The sequence below is a fragment of the Crocodylus porosus genome, unplaced genomic scaffold, assembly GCF_001723895.1.
Source record: "Crocodylus porosus isolate Cpor-Errol unplaced genomic scaffold, CroPor_comp1, whole genome shotgun sequence".
NCBI lineage: Eukaryota > Metazoa > Chordata > Crocodylia > Crocodylidae > Crocodylus > Crocodylus porosus.
The window spans coordinates 5844812-5862454 of NW_017728916.1; the positions used below are offsets into that span (position 1 = coordinate 5844812).

The 17643-nt window shown below is 46.5% G+C and overlaps 1 protein-coding gene across 2 annotated transcripts in view; it reads left to right on the top strand.

Moving 5' to 3' along the window:
- Nucleotides 1-3497: 3497 nt before the first annotated feature.
- Nucleotides 3498-17643, top strand: part of DKC1 (dyskerin pseudouridine synthase 1) — a 22248-nt gene continuing 8102 nt past the window's right edge. For both annotated transcript variants that reach the window (XM_019536316.1, XM_019536317.1), the window contains exons 1-10: nt 3498-3591; nt 4892-4956; nt 7582-7668; nt 8205-8296; nt 9221-9405; nt 9870-9934; nt 10799-10925; nt 11564-11694; nt 13347-13490; nt 14331-14451. In XM_019536316.1, coding sequence (XP_019391861.1) covers nt 3576-3591; nt 4892-4956; nt 7582-7668; nt 8205-8296; nt 9221-9405; nt 9870-9934; nt 10799-10925; nt 11564-11694; nt 13347-13490; nt 14331-14451 — 1033 coding nt within the window. In that variant the 5' untranslated portion in view covers nt 3498-3575. The remainder of the gene's footprint in view (nt 3592-4891; nt 4957-7581; nt 7669-8204; nt 8297-9220; nt 9406-9869; nt 9935-10798; nt 10926-11563; nt 11695-13346; nt 13491-14330; nt 14452-17643) is intronic.

The window sequence follows — 17643 nt, forward strand, 5'->3', positions numbered from 1 at the left end:
GGAGCCAAAACCTACCTGACATCACCAGTGAAACAAATTTGTATGCCACCTGGAGCAGAGCTCAGCTCCCTCACTGCTACTAGGAATAGCCCTTTGTCACCAATCCTGACCTCCAGTCCAGTCCCTGTTGAGAACTGCCATCAGCACTGCAACTTATTTCACCCTCCTCCTCCTGCCACTTGCCGTGGGCTTCTGTATCCCGCTGCAGCTGACTCTTTCCCGCCTCCCACTGTCATCCTCCACGTATACAGGAGAGTGGTTTGGTGTCACAAGGGACAATTACCCTGTTTAGAGGACCATGAATTTGCACAAGCTAATTCTTCCTCTCCTACTTCTGGCCCTAAGACTCTCCCTTCATCCCCACTGAAGAATAATTTTGCTTTTCTCCTACAGCTCAAGGGAAAATTGGAGACTGCTGCCACAGTATAATATGACCTAGCACATTCATAACTGCCAGTCTGCTAGCACAGAGCACACCAGTAATGATCTGGACTTGCTTGCTATGTCTTCTGGAGAAATAGCTACACTCATTTTCCCAACAGCCTGCAAAAGCCAGAGCCTGTTCCAGTTTAAAATCCAAGGTGTAATGACTAGCACATTTTGTGTATACTTTAAAAATTAGACTATTCCTTGTACCAGCCAATTCACATATGTATTTAAAGTGGTAACTTGAAAAACAGAAGTGACATGTTGATGATGGTGCTTTTTCTCCTCTGCTCCAGTTTTGTTTAGTGCTGGAATCTTGACTGAATTTGTCCTGTCTTCTTAACTGTTGGCTCTGTCCCTTGCTCTGTTACTACAATACTACAGAAAACACTCTAAATACGAAAAAGCATTCTGTGTTTCTGTAAGCAGCTTTCTAATAATATTGGGCACAAAGATGCTTTAGAAGCTTACAGTGGGGAAAAGTGCAAGCTATAGCTGAAGCAACGTGAACATGTGCATGTTCTCTTTCGGGGCTAGACCTGATGATCTGCAAAGTCCCTTCTAGCCCCTAACAATCTATGAATTTTGCTTCTGATGATATTGTCCAACAGATGCATCTGCATTTATGCAGTGCGTGACTCTGTAGTGCTGTTAGGTACTGCATTTGTATGTTACAGTTAACTTTAATATATGTAATTGTAAGTGAGAAGGAGTGCCATGGTATAAAAGAATGCTCTTGTGTCAGCCAAAAAACCTTTTGCCTTCATAATGGAGGACAAAATTAAGCCCCTGAAATAGCCCCTTTTTTTACAGCACATGAATTTGGATTAGTTTTAATGTTTTGTGATTTCCTTTGTTTGAAAATACCAGAACAGTTGGATAGATGTAGGGGCAAATCCTTGAGGGGTGTAATGTTCTAGCTGCACCTTCCTTTTGGGCTGGGCTAGGCTGGACTGCACTGCAGGACTGTAAGCCCTTAAACACAGGTAAAAATCATCTTTCTTCTCTGTACTTGGCCTCCCCTCCCCTGCTTGCCTTCTGGGTTGGGGAAGCAGCTGGAGACAGCAAGAGCAACAGCAGTGGGGAGGGTGCATCCAGGCAGCAACTATGGAGCTTCCCCCATCCCTGGGACAGTGGGGAAAGCAGCAGTGGGGGAAGGGGAGGGGAGTACCCCTGAACAATGATGGGAAGGGGTTGGGGGGTGGGATTGTTCAGTACTTTCATAGACATTAGGGCTGGAAGGGACCTCACAAGATCACTGGATCCAGCCCCCTATCCAAGGTGCAGGAAGTCAGCAGAGGTCAAATGATCCCAACAAGATAGGCATCCAAGTGTTTTTTGAAAGTATCAAGTATGTGCCTGCACCACCTCTGGCGGGAGTCTATTCCAGGCTGTCTATTCCAATCACTGTCCCGAATCAATTCGTCCAACTCTTCAAATTACACAGGCCCTGTCCCCTACCTGCGTTGCCACCCTGGCAATGGCTGCCCTACCCTCTGCAGCTCTGGCCCCTAAGCTAACTTAGACCCAATAAAAACTTGTTATTAATGAATTACACATCCTAAAGAGAGAGAATTTAATTAGCTATGCATATGTACTAATATGTGAAATAATACCCCACATCAAGTACAGAGCTGGCCCGGTGCCACAGAGACATGGCATGGGGTGGCTCAAGAAGGATTTCTGGGTGTAATCCCAGCCCAAAATCCAGTTCCTTATTTGGGTCCATATACTCAGCACAGCGGCTGGGGTGGTGTCTGTTGGCAGGCTGGCATGGCCAAACTGTGCTTTAGGCTGGGCAAGTCTCTGGTGAGATGTATCTGGTAGTCTCCTGGTGGCGCAGAGCTATGCTGTGGAGTGACCCAAGCAGAATTTCTAGCCGTAATTCCAGCCCGAAACCCACTTCCTTATTCAATCTATTATACTTAGTACAGTGGGCATGGGGGCTGTCAGTTGGCAGCCTGGCACGACCAAACTGTGCTTTTGGCCAGGCGGGACTGTGGTCAGGGTTCTTTGGGACAGTCTCCCAGTGGCATTGCCGTGAAATTTGAGGTGGTTCAAGAAGTATTTTGCCCCATAATCCCATCCTAATCTGACCTTCATTTAGGGCTCTGTACTTGATGGGGATATTATTTTACAAATTAATTAGTAGATATGCATAGCTAATGAAATTCTCTCTCTTTAGGATGTGTAATTCATTAATAACAAGTTTTTATTGGGTCTAGATTATCTTTGAAAAAGGAACCAGGAATAAGGAACTGAGAATAAGGAACACAGAACCAGGAACAGGAAACCAGGAATAAGGAACTGGGAATAAGCAACCAACTTCAGCTTCATTGACTATCCAGGTCTTAAAAGCCTCCAAGAATGGAGACTGCACCACCTCTCTGGGTAGCCTGTTCCAGTGCTTCACCATCCTCCCAATGAGAGTTTTTTCCTAAAGCCTACCTTAGACTTCCCTTGCTACAACTTGAGACCATTGCTCCCTGTTGTGTCATCTGCCACCACTGAGAACATCCCCTTGGCAGTCACCCTGCACGTAGTTGAAGGCTGTTATGAAATCCCCCTGTGTCTCTTCTCTAGACTAAATGAGCCCAGTTCCCTCAGCCTCTCCTCACAAGTCGTGCCCCAGGCCCCCAACGATTTTTCTTGCCCTCGGCTGGACTCTCCAATTCGTCCACATCCTTTCTGTAGTGAGGGCCCAAAACTGGACACAGTACTGCAGGTATGACCTCACCTGTGCCAAATACAGGGGAATGATCAGGTCCCTGGATCTGCAGTCAGTGCTACCAATGCAGTACGCCCTTAGCCTTCTTCCCGCCAAGCACCCGCTGATCCCGTAAACGGGCAGCAGCCGTGGAGGCTGCCGTGCCCCCCGGTGCCCCCCTCCAGGAAGACGCACGTCTCAAACTCGGCCTGAGGCGGGTGAAGGCTGCCCCACCCCCGCCCCCTCCCTCCGGCCCAGGCCGGGGTTGGCGGAGCCACCACCCCTCCCACTCTACCAATGCCAGCACGGGGGCGGGGCGGCCAGTCACGTGACACATAGTTCCGCCCCCGCTGTGCCCACGTGGCCGGCTCAGCCCCACGCGCGGTGTATCTCGGGATTACGCGGCCTTTCCGCTCTCGGCTCAGCGCGCGGCGGCGGGAACATGGCGGACGGCGAAGGTAGGACGGAGCCATTCGGGCTGGGCCCCGCTCCCCGCCCCCTTTCCTGCGCCCCGAGTACGTGGCGGCGGGGCGGGGAGGACTCCGGGCCGGGGGTCGGGACCTTGCTCGGGCTCGCAGCACCGCCGGCCCCCACAGCTGCCCCGTGCGCGGCCTCCTGGTGCGGCGGCGCGTGGCCGCCGCTGCCCTACGGGGGAGAGGGGGTGCGACACGCGCCAGGTGCGCGCGCAGTCGGATCCGCCCCGCCCAGGCCCACGTGGCGCCGCGGCCTTCTCCGCGCTACCGCCCCTGAGGCGGGCGACGGGAGACCCCGTCTCACCCTGAGCCCGGCCTCTCAGCTCGGCGGCCGTGGCTCCTGCCTGCCTGGAAGAGGGGCCGCCCGCAGGAAGGAGCACGTGGTCGGCTTCAGACCCGCCGACGGAAGCTGCTTTTTATGGAGCCTGGGATGGGGAAGCCGGTCCAGGAAGGACCCGTGGTGGTGAGGAAGGGGGCAGCAATGGTTGTTGAGCCTAAGAGAGCCTCTGAATGGGCTTTAAATGCTGGAGGCTGTGAGTAGAGAGGACTGGTGGGAAAAGCACTGGTCAGGCCCAGTTCCCTGCCCTAGTGATACAAGCCTGTTTGACCTGCCAAGGGTCAGGGGCTTTGGTTCATTGTGGAAAACTAAGCTTCCCTTAAAGGAGGCCACTGGCAACATGTCAACTAATTATTTGGGATGACTAAAAGAAAAGAGGAGGAATGAGAGCACAGATTAATAGCAAGGGCCTGTGTGACACAGAGGCCTGGGCAAGACAGACCCATGGTCTAATCCAGTCAGTGGCAGGTCTTATGTTCTGTAGCAGGTAAAGGACCTGAAAGAAAAATGCAGCCACAGATTTGTTGGAACACTTGGAAAAAACAAACAAACAGGCTAATAAGGGTTCCCAGAGGGGACATGCCAGCCAGTACCCACTGCCCCCTGAGCAATTCCAGGGACCTTGTGGATGCTGACCAGCGAAACTCAACCTATAAATGAGCCACAGTGTGAAAGGAAGAGCCCCACCCTCACCCCAATTCAGGTTCCTCCATACCATAGCCTTTGTCCTGGTCCTAGAGAGAGCAAAATGGCCTATGGTCTGACCCAGTAAATGTCCATATTTTTAAGGAATCTTAACATAGTGGTTCAGAAGGCAGTTTTCTCTAGTGAGTTTGGATGATTATTTTCTGATGGAGGTGGCTGCTGCATTACACAGTTCCACTCACTTAGGCTTGGGCAGGGTCTGGAGTGAAAGGTATTGACTGTCTCTCCCTGTTTCTTGTACAGGTTCTGTAGGGAAGAAGCACAAGAAGAAGAAGGACAGGAAATCGCTAGCTGCAGATGATGTTGCTGTAAGTGATGTCTTTATCTTTTTTTTTTTTTTTTCTTGTCTTGTAGACCTATGTTTGCCTCCAAGCAAGCCTTGGAAGCAAAGCCTTGGTGCCTTGGCTTGGCTCTTGGGGGTAGTTTAGGCAGAGTCATGGAACTTCTTTCATTGTGTTTTCATTTAGGCAGCTGCCCAGAAAAGATTTTTGTCTTCTCTTGCAAACTTGTTAAGCTGTGGATGGTTTTTTAAACAAAGCTGCTTGTGTTTAAACACTTGCAGTTTGAGATTGCAAGCTGTGAGGGGAAAAGGAAAAGCCAGACGGAAAGCAATGCAAGGGGAAACTATTCAAATGGCAGTTCAAGGACCTAATCTGGGATCATATATATGTTGGCTTAAAAGAAAAAGATTGAAGTCATATCAGTCAGTTGTTCACCGTGTTTTAGGATTGCACTCAAATATTACAGTAAAGAGGGACTGACAAATATGTAAAAAAACAGAACTTGCTGCTCTTACCAGGTGGGAAAGACAACCTTCATCTTGGATTCACTAGGTGTGATAGTATTTTTCCCCCCCCATCTGGGGGGGTGGTATGCTGGCAGTTCTTGCAGCTCTGACTGCAGCTCCAACCCAAAGTTAAGGGTCAGAGTCAGAGCCACAGCAGCCTCTGCCTCCACCCTCCCCTACTTACCATTACAGGCATGGTTCCAGCCCATGTGTTCTATACCCTCGATCTGAATGGGGCTAGAGATGTGCTTGATGGTAAGTGGTAGGGTGGGGCAGAAACTACAGACAGTAGGTAGAGTGGGGTCAGGGAGTGCTGTCACTGAAGGGGGGATGAGTAATTTTCCATGTATAGAATCTAATGGTGGGGGTCATTTTAGATTTGAAGTAGTCTTGGATTTGGATAAATAAGGTAAAATACTGTCCTAACAAACAAATGTTGGTATACTAATGTCTGTGGTTTTATTATGTTCTACTCTCAAGGCATTGGTGTGTCTTGGAATAAAACTGGCTTTTTGAGACTAAAATGGCAGTTGAGGGCCACATAGAGTTGTTTGCATTACAGCTGACTACATTTGATATTTATCCTCATGGATATGGATAACAGTAAAAGGAGAAGGAGATGCTTGTGCTTAAAATTTCTTTTTTAAAAAGTAATTCCCCTAAATTAGCATTTTTCAACATTGAAATAAAGTAAATCCCTTGGCAGGGCTTTCCAGCTTCAAAGCAACTGAGGGCCATGTGCCCTGTTGGCAGCCACAGGCATGACAAGCTGCACACCCCAAGTGCATAGGTGCGCCCTGCCCCACCTTCAGTGGCCTTTGGGCTCACTTCTGGCACTGCCCTGCATTGTGGCTCCAGACTGCCAACTCCCTTGGCATTGTGGGCTGCACTGGGGTAGGGGACATGCAGCAGAAGCTGGGGGAAGGAGGGGAAGCCCAACACCCTGACTGCTGCTGCAGTTTGGAACAATAGGGGAAGTGGTAGCTGGGTGAGATGCCAAGGTTAACACCTCATAGGTTGCATGTGAACTGCCAGTTGGCCAGCACTGCCTTATGGGATTAGGGTTTAGTCTCTCTTCATGAATTCACTCCTATTATCTACAGCCTTGAAAAATAGAAGTTTTTCTTTTCTTAAATTATGTACACTAAGAAAATTTAGATTAGCTGTGATCTCTGCAGTAGAGAAGCTAACTAAGTCTAGCCATCTATTTGATAATGCCTCCAATAAACCGAAGTTATTTCCGTTAAATGAGATGGGGAGTAACTTTGTTTTCATGTTTTTCTTTAAAATGGGCCATTTATAATTAAAATAGAAAATTGTTGGTCTATATTAAGGCCTAAACTAAAAATAATTTATTAAAATTTAAATTAGTGAAAGCAATATTGAAGCTATATATTTGCTGTCGAAGTTGTTTGGTTTTTTTTAAGCCAAAATGCAGACTTAAGAGGAAGTCATTGACAAGTATCTAGAACTAAGATGATGTTTAGTGCTAAACTAGCTTTGGTTAGTGGTAGGCTTTCTTTCTATGGATAAGGAGAGAATGTTTTCTTCTTTTCAATTTATTCAGCTGGTTCAGCTAATGACCACTTTAATTAAAATTGGGGAATCAGCTGTTGCAACAGATGTTAATATATACATTTGTTAGATTTGTTTAATTTATTTTCTCACATTGATAACTTTGCCTTACTAAAATCATTACAAAAGGCAATTTTAATGCATTTTAATTGAACTTCAACTACTGTCCAAAAATAAAGTGCTAGGACCTGTGAATGAAAACTAATTGTCTGATAAGCTGGACATCATTTACAGTTTTTCCCAAATGTCATCTCTGCTCTTTTATTATATATCAGTTTATTTCAATATTTACTACAATTTGAATGTTCCTTTCCTAAGGGAATAAATCAAGTACAAAATATAAAAACAAAATTAAATTGATTTAAATCAGCATTCTCGCTTACTAAGGTAAATCGTGATTGCAGTTGCTCATTTACATCAATTTGTTTACATATTCTTGCCTGACAGTTGCTAAAGCTTTTTAAATGTCTTATTACTAACTTATGAACATTTACAAGGAAATTCTACAGACTTTGGAGGATACTGCCTGTCAGTTCTAATTCTCTGACTTAGTATTTCAATGTCTCCTCAGGATATACAGTATACAGAGGAATTTTTCATCAAGCCAGAATCCCGGGTGGCTCAGCTGGACACGTCTCACTGGCCCTTGCTGCTGAAGGTAAGGAGCATGACAGAAAAGTCTAGGCCAGTTTAGGGTATACTCTTTCTGATTGTATACAATAAGCACCACTAGGTCTTGTCTTTCACATGTGTTTTTAGTGTGCTGGCAAAGTAATGTCCATGGGAGCTTAGAGCTGACTAACCCCTCTGTGTCGTGTAAAACTGTTCTCTTGCCTTGCCCATAAATGTGCCCGCTAGGAACTTCCCTGTCCCTTCTCTCTACTCTTGGAGTGATGGTTCCATGGGGCTTCCATGGACTTCCTAGTTCTGGGTATGAAAGCTTAGATGCACTGGATTTAATTGTCTTGTAGTTTGTTCGGAAAGCTTTTCAGTTGTTTCTGCCAAAGCTGTGCTTTTCCTAGCTGCTCAGTATTCTTACTGCTATTGGGAAGCTCAATGTCTACATATGCCAGTTTTCAGTTAGCTATAATTCATACTTAATCAAACTCTAATTCACGTATCTAGTAGTGGAGTCCCAGGACCAAAATATTAAGTTTTCAGGAACATTTTTTCCATTTTGTTTGAATTTTATAGAATTTTGACAAGCTCAATGTGAGGACTGCGCACTACACTCCCCTTCCATCTGGTTCTAATCCACTGAAGAGAGAACTTGCCGAGTATGTTAGGTAAGCAGTTTTCCCTGTAGGAAAACAGGGCTGTTCCTTCTCTTTGTTTGTGTTGTACATGAATCTGCTGATTGCCTGGTTCAGGGGTTGAAAACTTCTTGCTACCACAGGTTGCTGCTTGTAACCCAGCCCCTGCAACAGGATGTACCCTACACCTGGGAATTGAGGGAAAAAGGCAGTTGCTAGGACCCTGGAAGCACTTTGTCTTGCTGTGGCTGGAGTGCATTGCTGATTGCCTTGGCTATTGCAGTTGTTTAGAGTGATGCTAATAGTACCAAGGTCACAGGTTCAATCCCTGGTTGGACTAGATGATCTCCTGAAGTATTTTCTAGCCTTAATTCTCTAGGAAATGTTCAAGGGCTGGATCCAGGATGTAGGTTGCACACTCCTGATGTAGTTCCAGAAACTGTTGCTTCTCTCCAGTGTTGCTGGATGTTTAAAAATCCTCTTTAAACTTTCAGCAGATTCATAATCATTAAAGCTGTCATTAGAACAATTTTAATAGCATTTTTGATACAGCCACAAAAGCAAACTTCTGTAGAGTTGAAGGTAGGTAGATGGACTTCCCTTTGAAGGTACAGCTTCTGTAGCAGTTAATTTGGTCAAGTTCTGCTTATTGGTAAGTGCTCTTGAGGACAGGAAGATCAAGATTTCCAAGACCCAGGAGCCTGAAATTGGGTTTCTGGCTAAGTGGGTTGTCTTTTCAAAGAGCTGTGCACTAAGCAGCCTCCACTAGTGTGGTGAGAACTTGCATGCTTAACACTTTTTATAAATAGGCAACTTATTTAGAGGTTCCTGTCTTTGAAAATCTTGTATATACGGCGCAAATGTATGACTGCTTTGAAAGCCAAATGTTGGTTAAGCAGGGGTGGGGTAGCAGCTGATGTTAGTGGTTCTAAAGATGTATAATTTGTTTCACTGTAGGTCGGGCTTCATTAACCTTGATAAACCGTCCAACCCTTCTTCCCATGAAGTAGTTGCATGGATCCGACGCATTCTTCGGGTTCAGAAGACGGGGCATAGTGGGACACTAGACCCTAAAGTAACTGGATGCCTGATTGTGTGTATTGAGCGAGCAACACGATTGGTCAAATCCCAGCAGAGCGCAGGTATGTTTTATTTTATTTTATCTTATTTGGATGAAAACTGAAAATTTTAGAGCAGATGGCTTTATTTCTAGCTTGTTAAAAGCCTACTTCTAGGGCAGGTTGCTAAGCAACATTAGAGGCTAGGATGAATTATGAGCCCCAAACGGTGGCAGATAATAGTTCTTAGGAAAACATGCAGTATTACAGCACATCCCATTACACGAACAGATTTCAGGAGAGCACAGCATGTTTAACTTACAAACTAGAGGTTAACCTGCCCTATGGGTTTACAAAATAAAACTTGCTACACAAGAAACCTGCAGCTTGGCTTCCTTTGTCAGATGAAATATGGGTGTGTACCATTTGGTAAAGGTGGTAATTAAGCAGTTGTGCCTCTAGGTATTTGAGTTACGGTGCCACCTGCCTGGTGGTAAACAGTAAAACACAAGTGGCTGCTCCTGACTACTCTTCTGTCGTTCTTCCAGGCAAAGAGTATGTGGGAATTGTTCGGCTGCACAATGCTATTGAAAGCGAGACTCAGCTTGCCAGGGTAAGTCTCTGTGCCACAAACCAAAACATACACTGAATACTTAATGCAGCAAGCAGCTTATGTGGAAAACACTGAGGAGGAGCTGGTGGAGAACAGTTTTTTAACATTGTGATATAGAGAACATCTTGTTCTCACAAGACTCCAGTTTAATAACACAGATTTTTCTAAGAGTTAACATTAAACGCAATTTGTTGCTTGCAGCATAGTCATCGGTAGTCATTGTGGTCTCCATACTTTATAGCTGCTTGGTCTTTTAAGCTTTATCCATCCTTTCTAGCAAAGGGGTGTGTTCATCTCGTCCTTGTGCCCTGAATGCGGAGGCATATACGGTATGTGAAGTGATGATGAAGTTTATCCATTCTCTGAGTGCTGCTGCACTGCCCCCCTGCAACACCCAGGTCCCTGTTCTAGGGGCTGTGTGCTGTGCAGCCTCCAGATTCCCTGCAGCCTCTCAGTGTTCTACTGGGGGCTGTTGGCGTGTCTGGATGGCTGCCTGCAGGAGTGAAGCAGAGCAGCAGAGCTGGAGCCTCTCTCCATAGGGAGCTTCATCTCAACCAAGATGAGGGATGCTGTCTGATCACATACTGCTGCCTAGCAAAACATCCCAGTTCTACCTCTTATCAACCCCATCAGTGACTGAAATAGTGGTTGTCATCAAGCATGGTGGGTATCTGACCAAATGGGCTTGATTAATGAAATATGAGCAGACCATCTGAAGCCTGCAGTTCTCTTGATATTCAAGTGACCTAATTGTCTCAAGTGTTTGCGTCTTAAATGTTACTTGTTTGCGTCTTAAATGTTACTAACTCTAAATGTGAGTTACGCAGCATTGAGGGCTGTCCATTCTTCTGCTTCTCCCCCTAGGCAATAGAAACTCTGACAGGTGCACTGTTTCAGCGTCCTCCCCTCATCGCTGCTGTAAAGAGGCAGCTGAGAGTCCGAACCATCTATGAAAGCAAACTAGTGGAATATGACCCTGAGAAGAGATTAGGTAAAGTCGTGCTCTCTCTTTGATATCTTTTTCTGAGCGAGCTACTTAAGGGGGCCCGCTTTTCTTTTGGATGAGACTGGTGTGCAGGTGTTTGAAGTCCCCTTCTGAAATCCAAGTCTTGTGAGATAACATCCTAATTTGAAATGGAGGTAGGTGTTAAGACTGGATTGTTGAATGGGCTGTACTGTGCCACAGTCTGGTAAGGGAGGAAACAGTGTCCCTTACTGATGTTACTGAGGGAATATGCTTTATCTTGTATGATGATTTCTGTTAATGACAAATAGAATTTCTGTGTGCCTCCTTCCCTAATGGATAAAATTCTTCACTGTCCAGATATATACCTTAGCAAGATTTATCCTTGCATTACATTTTTTTTTCAGTGTTGAAGTGTCAATACTTCTTGCTGAGCTCCTTTTTGAAGAGCCAAATGATGTAAAATAGATTGCAGTAGCACTATGTGCAAAGATGACTTACATCTATCACCCAATACTGATGGCTGTTTCTGGAGTCCTGAATATGGAGCATCTCTGTACTTTAGTTGTCCTGGCTTTAGAGAATGGTGGCTAGGTTTGTCTGAATTGGAAAGGCAAGTGTGTTTATATGGATATCTCAATGTTCTTCTCTGCCCTTGGTCCCAGGCATCTTCTGGGCAAGTTGCGAAGCTGGCACTTATATTCGAACACTGTGTGTCCACCTTGGCCTCCTGCTGGGAGTCGGAGGCCAGATGCAGGAGCTCCGTCGAGTGCGCTCAGGAATCTTGGGGGAGAAGGTAAGGTGTTACTGCTGCTTATGCTATAAACTTATGCTATAAACTGTTCCTCCCCAAAGTGTTGAGTTCAGGTCAGGGCTGCTGCCCCTGTTCTGGTAATTAAACTTTGGGACAGTGAGTGACTGGCGAATGTGCCAAAGTGATGGGAAATCTTACTTCTTGCTGCTCCATTCTCCAGCCCACAAAACTGTCTCCTCTGAATTCAGCTGCATGAGCTTTCTGCTTGCGTTCTGCCTTCGGGTAGTGACATATCTTATGCATTGCATTTAAAAGGGCACCTCTTTGTAATATTTAAACATTACTTTGATATAAAAACTATAGATAGACCAAAAAGGTAAAGAGAGTTTGGATAACTTTTGTTTCCAGAGCAAGTTATCTGAAGTAAGTCTCTGAATATAGGCATTTCTCCAAAAGAGCTTGTGCTTAGGGATGCACTGGTGGGGTTTTTTGGGCCAGTACCAATGGCTGATTTTTTTTAAGGAGCCTTATCAGCTGATACTGATCCAGTTCTGATATACAGCCTCACAGCTTGGAGACCAGCATCAGGCTGATAACGTCTGGTGAGGGGAAGAGGGTGTGGGAAAAGAAGGCGTGTCGGGGGGCGTGGATTGAGGCCCCTGCAGTGAGAGGGAGTGGGGCAGAGGCAGGTGCTGTTCAGTGGTGGCAGGGTGTGGAACTGCGTAGGGCAAGGGCGGGCTGCCGCTGTGTTTGGGGAGGGCAGTGGTGCTGGAAGCAGGGCGACGGCGGGGGCTGCAGCCACCCCAAAATTCACTGTATACCTCCCCAAATCCCCTCTTCCAGTACTGCCATCACACAACCCAGCCCAGTCCCTGGCCCCAGCCCCGCAGTGGCAGCCTGCCCCGCACAAATCCAGGGGGTACACACCCCCATGCCCTCCTGGGGTGTATGCAGTGGTGGGAGCCGACCCCTATGCACCTGTCCCAGATCCGTTCCCTCCCTCACCTCGGGGGCCTTGATCAGCACCCCCCATGTCCCTCCCCTTCCCCCACACCAGACTTACCAGCCCAACACTGGTCTCCAAGCCCCATATATGCTGAGGCTATGCGCATGCATGGGACACTTTTCAGCCACCTCAGGCAAAAGAAGCCAGTTGCAAATATTTTTAATTTTCCCTATATCAGTCCTGATCTGATACGGGACCAACGTATCGGTGCTCCTCTACTTGTACTTAATGCCTTATATTGTAGTATACCTGTTGCTGTTTCTGATCTCTTACTTTAGACCATTTCATCACTGTTTTGCCTTTGATTTAGGAAGCATAGGTAGCTCAGTCTTCTGTTGTTTGATCTTTCATGACTGGAAATCCAGGTTTACATGTGGGTTAGATCACAAATTAAATGAACTCTATTTCCAGCAAGCATGAATGCTAACTTGCGGTCAGGCACATCCCAGAACTGCAGTAGCAGTGCCAGGGCTGAGGGATTTTTGTCCCTTACGTGGGATATGTTTGCTTACCTGCTTTGTTCAAAGCTGTTGCCAGTTTTGTCCCTGAGCCCTTTTTTCAGAAATTTGGGATTTATCCTGACTTCAGCCTGCTCCTCGAGACTAGTGTTGTCTGCATTCATTCAGGTGTGTCTTTTATATTGCTGGCTGACTTAAGGGTTGATGGAATGGGAAATGTCTCTTTGCAGGACAGCATGGTGACTATGCATGATGTGCTAGATGCTCAGTGGCAGTATGACAACAACAAAGATGAGAGTTATCTGAGGCGGGTTATCTTCCCCTTGGAGAAGTTGCTAACTTCACATAAGCGGTTGGTGATGAAAGACAGTGCGGTGAGTTCAAAGGCAGCTGTGGAGATTGCTGACCCCATCCCTCTTGGATAGTGAGAAGTCGAGGTTGGGGAATCTGATGATAATCTAGATGCTTATGGACAGCAACCATAACTGCTTTCAAAGGGTTAGCTGTGGGAGATAGAGTTGATGCAAGTCCCACCTGAGAAAGATGGGCAGTGTGCAAGATGACTTTTTCATTTAAAAAAACAAAAACATGTTCCAAGCCAAATCCATTCGTCATTCAAGAACCATATGTGGCCATACTACTGGCAAACCTATTCCAGTGGGGCTTCAGATGCTTCCAAATCATTTGGCGGGCATCCTACATGGAAGCCCAAGCCCAGAGACTTGGGGTTCAAATGCCCCCGAGTTTCACTTGCCCTCAGCCATACAGCTGCAGGAGCAAGCTAGGGAGGAGTCTCCCATTTCCATAAAGGGCATAAAGCCAAGATCTTGCCACTGGAAATGAAAGTGGGAGATTAACTATACATTACCTCCAGGAGTACTACCCCATGCCAAAAAAAATGTATGCCTAGTAACTAGGAAATCTGCCTTAGTGGTCACGGTATTTCAGGTCTGCACTTGATCTGAGCCAAAAGGCCACCTGCTCACATCTTATTTTGCTCCAGCTAGTGGAGGCTACTCTATACAGAGCATTCCAGTGCTCCTTTTCACTAGTTTCCATAACAGGTGGGTGAGGGAACATTATTGTACAAGGTGGTGCTTGTGTATGGAAGTTGAAATGGCTGGATAACTTTGCAGTGGCAGTGTTTCCTTTGTTGCTTAGGACCACACTGCTTTTTATGCTAAGCGACCTATTCTCTTCCCTTACCTTTCCAGGTTAATGCCATCTGCTATGGAGCCAAGATAATGCTTCCTGGTGTACTGAGGTACGAAGATGGCATTGAAATTAATCAGGAAATAGTTGTCATCACTACTAAAGGGGAGGCCATCTGCACAGGTAAGAGATCACTGATCTTCCAGCTGCCAGGCTCACTGTTTTGAAGTAAATCTGGAAGGTTTTCACTAGCATGTTAGTAAAGTTGCAGCAGGCATAGGAGTTGAGTAAAATGTGTGCATATTAGGCAAACTCACCATGGACAAGTATTTTAAACCCTGTTTCTTGGTAACAATGACAGGATGTTAGGGCTGCCAAATCAATGATGACAACTAAAAAGTAAAAGTCTAGTATAGTAACTGAAAATAGGTTGATTGCAAAGTGGTCATCAGCAGACTTCATGATCCCATTACTTGTCTGTTCCTTTGTTGTCTCCCTTGAATCCTTGAGGTAGACAAGGAGTATTGTGATGACTGTTCATCCGCTACTGTGCTGGGTGCTGAGATGTGTGGTATGTGAAGTAATGATGAAGTTTGTCCATTCTCTGAGTGCCTCTGCACTGCTTCCTGCAACATCCAGGTCCCTGTTCTAGAGGCTTTGTGCTGTGCAGCCTCCAGATTCCCCCTAGTCTCTCAGTGGTTTACTGGGGGCTATTCATGTGTCTGGATGGCTGCCTGCAGGAGTGAAATGGAGCCAGCAGAGCTGGAACCTCTCTATGGGGGGGCTTCATCTTGGCCAAGATGAGGGGTGCTGTCCTATCACATACTACTGCCTGGTAAATAGTTCTCTGCATGCCAAAAAACCTGGTGTAAAGAAATAGATAAGCTGTAGATGGCAGCTGACCTACTGTGAATGGTTGCATTTCTGTGCTTTATACTAAAGCATCGTTTCAATGGACACTGCACAGGAAGTAAACACCAAGGTTCCCCATGACTGAAACAACACGTGGGGTTGATCAGTGCAAGTGTGTTTTTATTGTGCACATATCCTATCTCCTGTACAGTACACCTCCAAGTAATGTGACTAACCCTTACAGTTAGTCGGTGTATCCCATGTATTCTGTAATACTTACTCTTCAGTGTAGCCAGTGGGGTTGAGCCTGGTTACAGACTTGGGGAAACTGAGCTAGGTCTCTTAACCCAAGCAGTAGAGCTTCCTGCTTTTAGTCTTGGGATCATAGTTGTTTCATCTTCAGTAGACTATAAATCTATACCCTTTGGCTTCCATGATCACAGTCCGTTCTTTGGTGAGAGAGGCAGTGGTCTGCTGGAAAGAGACAGCCTCCACCTCACTGCACTGGGAAGGAGGCTCTTCTCAGCCAGACTGGGTGACCTGCTTGACCGAGTTTTAAATGAAGTCCGCTAGGGGAAGAGGGGACTACTACCACAGCAAGCCCACTGGGCAACTTTTGCAAATTCAGCAGGCTGTGGCACTCAAGGGAACCCACCCCTACCCCAGCCCTGGAACAATGTGTAGGGAAGACTAGGGCCCCCAGTAGGACACTTATGTGCCTGTACACCAATGTCAGGAGCTTGGGGATCAAACGGGAGGAACTGGTCCTCCTGCTAAACAAAAATTACTATGATCTCATAGGGATAACGGAGACCTGTTGGGACTCCACCTATGACTGGGCCACAGGTATAGATGGCTATACCCTGTACAGGAGAGATCGGTAGACAAAAGGGGCAGGGGTGTATCTGTCTACATCAAGGAAAGCTAACATTGGCATGCAGGGTGGACAACTGGAGACTCTCTGGGTTAAAATCCATGCTGAACATGGCACAAGGGGACATAATGGTAAGAGTCTACCACAGACCTAACCAGGAATGAACTTGACCAGGATTTCGCCAAGGAACTGGCTGAGGCTGCACGCTCCCAGTGTATGGTTGTCATGGGAGACTACAACTACCCAGATGTTTCGTGGCCTAATCCAAATGGTTGCAAAGCTTCCTCGTGTGTGGATGAGCTCTATCTGACTCAAGAAGTCTGTGGACCGATGAGAGACAAAGTGCTGCTTGGTGTGGTACTGGCAACAGGGGATGATTTAATCAGCGACCTAACGATCGAAGGAGAGCTGGGAGACGGCGACCATGAGCTGATCACCTTCACCATCCACTGTAAAGCTGGCAAGTCAGTCAGCAATACAAAAGTCCTCGACTTCAGGAAAGCTGACTTTGACAAGCTCAGGAGGCCCTAAGGGACCACGACCTGAAGGGGAGGGGAGTTCAGTACAAGTGCTTGCTCCTCAAGGGAGTGATCCTGGAAGTCAAAGGAGTGATCCTGGAAGCACAAGCAATGTCTATCCCATCTCAGAGGAAAGGCAGCAAAAGGGGACAGCAGCCCCCTTGGCTCTGCAGAGAACTTGTGGACCTCCTGCATCTAAAAAGAAAGACATATAAAGAATGGAGGGATGGATCCACCTCAAAGGAGGAGTATTCTGCACCAGTCCAGACCTGTAGGGAGTGAACCAGCAAAGCCAAGGCTGTGACCAAATTCGAGCTGACTACATGCATCATAGACGATAAAAAGTCTCTTTTTTTTTTAGATATGTGGGGAGCCAGAGGAAAAACAAGAGTAACATTTGGACCCCTGCTAAACCGTATAAGACAACTGATGCCCAGGAAAAAGCCAACCTGCTTAACCGTATTTTGCATTTGTTTTTCACCAGCCCCAAGGGACGGCCATGCTTGGTACAGTATGGGACAGCCAGGGTGAGAGAGAATTGTTATCCTACATCAATGTCTGGCACTGGCATGGATCTTTGAGAACTCGTGGCACTCAGGTGAAGTGCCTGAAGATTGGAAGTAGGCCACTGTGGTGCCTATCTTCAAGAGAGGGAGGAAGGTAGATCTGGGGAACTACAGGTCTATCAGCCTCACCTCTATCCTCAGGACGATCTTGAAAAAAATTATCAAAGGGACCATTCTTGACAAACTGGCTGATGGCAACATCCTGAGGGATAGCCAGCACAGGTTTGTTGCAGGTAGATCTTGCCTGACCAATCTAATCTTCTATGACCAGGTGACGTATCACCTGGACAAGGGTGAAGAGATCGAAGGCTTTTTAAAATCAAGATATATGACATCAATCTCATGTCCCATGATCATCACATGGAAAAATTGGCCAACTGTGGCCTCAGCTACACCACAGTCAGGTGGCTGGGGATTTGGCTCTGAGGTCGGACCCAGAGAGTGGTAGTTGACGGAAGTCAATCATCATCTTAGAAAAGTTTATTAAGGAGGCCATCCTTGAGGGACTGGCCCAGGCTAACATTCTAAGGGACAGCCAACATGGGTTTGTTGCGGGTAGGTCTTG